The sequence below is a fragment of the Epinephelus moara genome, chromosome 15, assembly GCF_006386435.1.
Source record: "Epinephelus moara isolate mb chromosome 15, YSFRI_EMoa_1.0, whole genome shotgun sequence".
NCBI lineage: Eukaryota > Metazoa > Chordata > Actinopteri > Perciformes > Serranidae > Epinephelus > Epinephelus moara.
In genome coordinates this window covers 1,223,392-1,231,538 of record NC_065520.1, presented here as the reverse complement: position 1 = coordinate 1,231,538, position 8,147 = coordinate 1,223,392, and the positions used below count along the sequence as shown (strand labels likewise).

At 39.0% G+C, this 8,147-nt stretch overlaps 1 protein-coding gene across 1 annotated transcript in view; it reads right to left on the bottom strand.

Annotated features, from left to right (window-relative positions):
- Positions 1–270: 270 nt before the first annotated feature.
- Positions 271–8,147, bottom strand: part of LOC126401818 (neural cell adhesion molecule 2-like) — a 532,851-nt gene continuing 524,974 nt past the window's right edge. Inside the window, exon 17 of the mRNA XM_050063330.1 lies at positions 271–447. Within this exon, the coding sequence (XP_049919287.1) occupies positions 333–447 (115 nt within the window). The 3' untranslated portion in view covers positions 271–332. The remainder of the gene's footprint in view (positions 448–8,147) is intronic.

The following is an 8,147-nucleotide window of genomic DNA, read 5'->3' as shown; positions in this document are numbered from 1 at the left end:
CCCTTTAACTGCATGAGAATCTGTAAAGCAAATAAAAATAAAAATAAAAAAAAGGTCATGAACAGAAAAAAAAAATACAATCATTGATCAACAAGAGCCTTCCACTGACGCCATGTTTTTAAGAACATGATACATTTATCACTCAGGGTGTCTAAAAGGTTGACCCTTTCTCTCTATTTTCTCCCTATTATTTGTATTTACACATGCCTGTCACTGGGGCATTGTTATAAACAGATATGGTATTTTACTCCACTATTTTCCAGTGTTGTAGTTTCTCTGGGTTTTGGTCTCGTGATCCGAATGTTCTTTTGGTGCCGAGGGGACCGACCCTTTTACGCTTTGCTGTCGTCGGGCTTTGTGTGGATGCTGTTGTCACTGTGCACTTTGATTTCAATCGTATCCGGCTTGAGAGACTCTTTTCCATTTTCTTCCTTCAGCGGTAGCTTCCTGTGAATGAGAGAAGAAAAAAAGAACAGAAAAGAAAGAAAGAGCACAGGCATTGATTTGAGATTTGTACAGTTGGTTAGTGGGTAATTACAGGACCTTAAAGAACACGTACAATCATTGTGAACAGGATCAGACTCAAGAGTGACCAACTACAGGATGTTACTGTATGAAGCAGGCACATACTGTAAATGCTAGCTAAATCAGAAGTGAATTAATGCCACAATAGTGTGTGGGTTTAATGGTTTTCTCCACAATATGTGTACTTCCTACTTTAGAGCCCACTAGTAATCACCTTTTAGACCTTTTGGTGCCTGAATGAGTCGCCCCCTTTGGGATTAATAAAGCTGAATTTAATTGAAGTGAAAAGGCAGCAGGGATATTAAATATAAAAGCCTCCACAGGGCTGTACACAGACCTAAAGAAACACATTATTCATATTCGTGCTTCTTTGACCTGTATGTTTGGACACCTGACCTAAAATAATGATCACTTTGTCTGCTTGTGTTGTGTTTATTTCCAATGCACAGATATTTCCAGGCTGAGGATGGAGCTGTGTATGAACAGTCACGACCAAACATGACTTGGCAGGCATTTTGCTGGACTCTCTGGGGAAGGAAAGATCATGGTGTTTGTTAAATCCTGGAAAAGTCAATGCTGACTTTAAGCACCAGACAGGATGTGTTTACTGCCAATATTTAAAAATTATGAATCTTTTTCAAACCTTAAAGAGGACCTGTGTATATGTCATTTTCAGGTTGCCAGTAGAACATTTACATGCTTTCATGGTCCAAAAATACTTTAATTTCCTCATTTTGTCTTTGCTGGAACTCCTGTATTCACCCTCTGAGGTACTGTTTCTTTAAGCCTTTCTCCTAAAAAAGCCCAGTTGGCACGGATTGGTCAGTTTGTCCTAGTCGTATATCTTTGTCATTGCAGCCATGGGACGACTGTAACGTAGTATAGCGGCACATTTTACCATGAAAAAATCACCAATAAACACAACTTGACATGTTCCAGCAGGAATATGATTCGAAGTCAGGGAGAAATTAACAACATTGGCATCCAAGAGTACATATTTCCTTACTGTTAGCATGTAGCTACATGTAGCAGTGTACCTGGAGCCAGGGAGTGACATTAACAGAGTATAGCGGCACTTTCTCCTGTTAAAAATCACCAATCAAAGCCTCTAAGAAAGGATAAAGTTACCAAGCAACAGGCAGCTGGTACTGGCAAAATAAATACTGTTTGATATAAAGAGGCCAATATGCAGTATGGATATCTTACTTCAGAAATGTAATTACAAATGGACAGAAAAGTGATTGAAAATAGGGTATTTCATTAACTTGTTGGCATTTTTATGAAGTAATTTCCTGTATATAAGTAATTTACTTTAAAAAAAATCACAAAAAACAACAATTACTTAAAAAAAATCATGAAATCAACTAAAAAAATAATAATTAAATTAAATTAAATACTCTGTGTGCATTTTCTCAAACTGTAGGGGTTTGTGTGACAAAAACTAAAAATCTAGTGCTTGGTTCTTCACATCTCTGCCCATTGGCGTCCACATAGTTAGAAAATGTCAGCTATGCTCAGACAGGTAAAAACACGGGGCTCCCACAAAGGGGGGCCATCACTTTGGCCATGTGGACTGTTGCCACCCTCATAGATGTGCTAAGCATTAGAACCTAACATTCTGTCTATGAATTTTAAACATCAGATTTTTAGCTATTCGTGTGATTATTACCAGAAAAAGCATTTTACCAACATGTCACACTCAGAGCATCATCAGTGTCTTAACTTTGTTCTGTCAGTCCTAGTCGCTGCCTGTTCTCTCAGCTTGTCTGGTTGTTGTTGCCCTTTCAGTGCTGTACTCTCATTTGTCAGCCTGTGTCAACCTGAATAACATCACCTCAGAGCTGGCACATCTCCCATTAGCTCCCGAATTGATTCATTTCCAGGAAAAAATAAATAAATAAATAAATAAAATATACATTGGTGTGTTACTAAGCATGAGCCGTTTGATTGGCTGACTCCCTCTTTTCAGGCCCCTTTCATCCTCCATGAGTCTACTTCTGAGTAATGCAGCAGAAGGACATCACAGCTTTATCTTTATAATAATGTGGCCACAAGATGAAAATCTAACCAGGATTTGTTTCCAGTGATATGATGTATGAGAGCTTTTATATCGATGGGCACATAAACGACTTTATCTGAATGCAGTTAATACAAAGACTGTGTAAAAGTCTGATGAGAATAATACACTGACTAATGTAACTTAAATAGTAGCAATTTCTAATATGTATTGGTATGAGGTGTGTGCTGTGTTTTAAAGATCCACGATTATGCTGTAGTTTTACTCATACTGTATGTGGACTTTTAAAATGGACTATACTCATGTGGGACAGGGGCGTCATACATAGGACCCCGGGGCCAGAACCAGCCCGCCAAGGAGTCCAATCCGGCCTACCTGATATTAATACACCTGACATCAACCAGCAGCATCAGTACAAAAGAATCTGTATTAGACTTAGCAGGAGTGAATCACATGAAAAGTCAATGTGAAGATGCGATTAGATGTGTATTTCTACCGAGCAATACAATGGATGCGACCGACGCAAATGCCACAAACTATGCAAATTAAGCGGGTAGCGCGATTTCGCGTTGAAAAATTTTACTAAAAATTAAATCTAAAGCGACAGATTTTTGTCGCGATAGCCAATCAGCATTGAGATCCTCCTGGCACGCATGACACCAAGGATGTACCAGCGGAAGTTTATTCATCGAGTCAGTGATTTCATGCACGTATGAAGCAAGTCAACACAAAATATTCTGGCGTTAAAACTCATGCGAGTAATGTGACGTGAAAATTTGCATCGCGTTTGGTGTGAACACATTATGATGTCATACATACAGCCAATAGACGGCACCAGAGGATGGAGTCAAAAGTTTCACACAACAGCAAACGAAGCAACAGTGGAAGAGGCAGTGTTGTAGGTGGCAGGGGTCTGTGAGGTCACTCAATATATCCCCACATGTGGACAGAAAATTCTTTTCACTACATTATCAATTTGTGCTGTTCCACCATTTTTTCAAGATTTCATTGTTGTCTCCTACTGTCGTATTTCACTTGACCTATGCTACACTGCCTCCACCATCTGTGGTTCTGCTCCGTTTCGTCTGTCTCTGTAAGCTTTCAGAAAATGTGCACAAATATGGACGAAATGAACGCAGAGAACAGACAGAAGGCTTCATCCGTGTCTGTCTCTAACATGAAGCACAAATGAGCTCTACACTGTACCTCTGCGACGACATAGAGCCTACGCCTTACCCTAAGCCGTAGCCTGACGTGCATCTGCCCAGAAATGTAACTACACGTCGTGGCGACGCAGACCTCCTGTCTATTTTTGTAAGCTGACAACCCTAACAACCCTAACCCTTTCCCTCAGTGGAAACAAAGCTTTCATTTACTTTTATTTCAGAGATAAGACACAACAAATTGTGAAGACAATAAAGCCTCCATATGACTGGCTTCATATGAGCAGAGGAAATCGCTGCTCATTGCTAGGCTAATTTATACAATGTATGCCATAGGCTTGTGCTAATAACGTTAGCATGTTACAATTGTTTGGAAAACATGTTTAGTATAAGACAGTTGTTTTGTCGATGAACTTTCTGAGTTGTAATAGAGCCAAATTTTGTAACGTTACCTTTGTTGAATGTTGCTGTTGTCCCTGGCTTCACATTGAGTAGAGAAAAAAGTCCGCTAGCCCCTAGGCTAATTTCTACCATGTAAAATGCAATAGGCTTGTGCTAAAAACATTAGCATGTTGTATTTGTAGGGGGAATGTGTCGAGCAAAAGACAAGTACTTTGTCTGTGAATGCTGCCAGTTATAGTGAAGCTGATTTGTGTACTTGTGTCTGAAATGGTCTCTATTAAGCCATGTTTAATGTGTGTTTAATGTGTGTTTTGAATCAACTAAACTTAACAGCACTTCAGAAAAACCCCGCTGCCAGCTAGTGTTTTGGAGGTGTAACTGCAGAGTGACACAGACACACCACCACACAAATATAAATGCTCACAATGGTGTAGGTCATGTGCATAGGCTACAGTGTAGGGTCTTCCGCACAAGTATAAATCCCTCTTTAGGCCCACCTCTGGTCTTTACAGTTACTAAGTGAGTCAACACAAAATATTCTTGTGTTCAAACTCACTAAAATCGAAAGTTTGCATTGTGTTTGGTGTGAACACAACATCACATTGACAGAACTTTAGATTGTAAATGGCTTGTGAGGCAGCAGTTGACTTCACCTGCTTCTTCAACTGGGAAATAAGGAAATAAAGTCACGTGTAATGAAAGTGAGTAGTCGACTGACTGAATGTGGAAAAACTGAGACATACTGTTGAACTTGCACATGTTTTTCTGAGGATATTCTCCTGATGTTGGAGATATCTGAAAGTGGTCCTTCTTTGCTACAGCCATTGTTTTTTGCATGCTAAATCCACACAGTCGGATGCATTTGTACATCTGCAGGAAACAAATTTAAAATAATTTATCAGCATAGAGTCAATTTTATTTGCTGTAGCCACTGCAATACCAAAGCCTAACCAAAAACCACTCATTGACAAACCAACAGGGACACATTCATTGTGAAAATATGAGCCGTGCACGGACCCCGCATGGAATGAACAGTTGTCTATCTTTTGTTGTTTTATTTTGGAAATGAAGCCCTGTGCTGAATTTTCAGCAAGGGACGTCTCAAGGCAATTTGTCCCCAGCTTGCTCCCACGCCTTAACAACAAAAGACAGTGACAACAATAAACACTGAAAGAGCAAAATACGAGGAAAATATTGAGTTGCAGCCCTTTTTGCACATCAAAGCTTCAAAATCCTTTCTTGTACGGTGCATCTTTTGGGATTGGAATAGATTTAATAAGGGAAATCAATAACAGAGTGGGGCTTTTACCTGGATTCACAGCCACTGTCCCTCATATTTTGTTCATTCAGTTTGTATTTTTGTAATTCTATCGAGAGATTTGGAACACGGGGTTGGGTCACGGAGCAGAGAAAGCAGATGTAGACTGAAGATGATCTGCATCAGGCTACCAGCAGGCACAGTTTATCTGTTCACAGGGTTGTCCTGCTTCTTATTTTCTAGTATTTCCAACTCTTGTTAATCATTCAAGACTTGTTCGTCACCTTGTGCGAGAGGCATAAAACATCCATCCATCGATGCATTTTCGACTCGAGGTTCAGCTCTGTTCCCTCTCTTAGCCATAAAACAGAAAATAATTTGCATTTTCAAGGTTTCGTGTGCTCTGACTGAGAACAAACTCCAAATATATAACTAGGTAACAGAATATGTGAGAGCAAATGCCTGTGGATGATTTATTTATTTTTCCATGAGTGGAATTTGTGTTAAAACTTTTCTCATTTTGGGTTTAACTCTAACAATGTAGAATCTAACTTCAATTTTACTGACCTTTAATGAAATATTAGATATGAATCAGCTAGTTATGCACATAACATAGCTATATATTATCTATTTAATCTATTTCAATGCCTAGGGTCTGTCATGTCATCAGGGACGTTTCCATCCACCTCCAGAGGCAGGGCACCAAATTCTGGGGCCTAAACATAAGTGGTTTCTGTGGGCCCCCCGAACCTTCCTCTCATGCAACTTTTCATTTTTTTTAAATATCATTTTAATTTTTTACAAAGTCAGTTTGCTTTATTTGCCTTTCCCTTTCTTCATTCTTGTCATTTTTCAGAACTTTGGTGTCACTCACTCTGCTCTGGCCGCTGACTGAACCATTTTGTGCTTTTAAGGGGTGAAAGGTGCCTAAGAGAACTTCTACAATTTTTTTTTTCAAAGTTCAGTCTTTTAAACATTTTATTCTATCATTTTTAATTTCCTTATGGCACTAATTATTTAGAAATTAAAAATTGAAAAAAAAAGTCCCACTTTTTCCCCAACTATGACACTCCTGTCCAACTCTTTTTATGTGCAATTTCAATTTGTGCATTAAGGAAAAAAAAAAAGAAAGAGTGGCAATGCCCAAAAAAGTGAAGTTGAAATATAGCAAAAAAATGTTATGCTTGGGGAAGGAGGAAAAGTTGATGTATAGATAAAATGTAAATGTGATGAAGTGCAATAGAAACAGATTCAGTGAATAAATGATGACGAACAGTCATGACATATGATCATTGTATAGGCCACTGCAAGCTCTCTTCAAATGTCATCGGAGGCTTTTAACACACTTACAGTATGTATGCACACTGCACTGTTACTAGAACTATTCAAAAGCACAGAGCTGTAATATCAGAAGTCTCGGTTTCCCTGTCTAAAGTGCTCTCCATTATTATGCATCCATCATTTGTCTTTATTTGAGGTTTGACTGGTGCTCTTTAAATTGCTTCATCTCATTGTGCTCCCTTCTGCAGTGACACCTGACTGGAGAATTAGTCCCACCTTGGGCTTATCTCGATGAACCAACTCCCAAACCCAATCTAGCTAGTTTCAGACTGATGCAGTTGTCATTTTCAGGCCCAGCACCCATGTTGTATAAGCAGCTAATGTATTTGTTCCCATCTGTGCGCCCATGGCCATGTAGGTCTGAAAATGAGGTGTATTCAGGTGCATTGTTAATGTATTGCTATTTTGAGGCAGCAGGCCAAAAAAAAAAAAAAAAAAAAAACAGCAAAAAAAAAACTGGTTAAAAGTCAAAATGGAGCGGTATTTTCCTGCTATTTAAAGGTTACATTATTCAGATAGTAAGATATGGACATACACTCTGCATGTTACACGCACAAGGATGTGCAGATGGGTTACAGGTTGGCGAAATAATAAAATCATTAATGAGGAAAATACTTCTCTAAAAAAATGAATGTAGCAGAGAGCAGAGCAGAGCTGCAGAGCCGCTGTTGACTCCCCAATAAGAGAGGAGCTGTGCCCCTTTACAAACAAAGAGCAACGTAAATTTGATTATTTCAGAAGATAAAAGTTGTTTAGTTCTGTTTCTTCTTAAATGTATGACTAAAGTTTTTAGTTTTGCTGCTTAAATGTCCGACGATTTGCTGCAGTGACATTACTGCTTTTACTACATTATTCTCAGCAGAAAACCAGTCGCTTCTCCAATTATCCAGATCCACCAAGGCACAGGAACATCTGGCTTTTGAAGGGAAATGGGAGATGACACTCTGTGCGTTTCTCAAGTCAAGGATCCTTCCTTGGGAGGACCCCTCCTCCCAAAGAAGGATCCTGCAGAGGTGAAGCAAGAGCATTCTGTGAATACACATTGGAACAGGCTAACGAGTGTCCCCAGGTGTCTTTCATTAAACCTCAGCAGACTGAGGGGGTTTCAGGGTACTGTGATCATTTTGGCACTCTCTAATGTTGTTGCACAATTATAAACAAATGTATCAGTATTGTCAGAATCACGTGACTTTATAAGGAGAATATATTTCTGGATCATATTTATGAGTAAGTAATGAAAAGTAATGAAGTAATGAAGTAACCCGTAAGTTAAAACAAATATCGCGAAAATTTGAAAGGAATTGGCGATTAACCAAACTGGAAGAATCTCGTTTAATCTGGACAGACAGTCTCAAAACTTATAAGAGGGGCCTCCGCAATGCCAGAGCAAACTATTACTCAGCATTAATAGAAGAAAACAAGAACAACCCCAGGTTTCTTT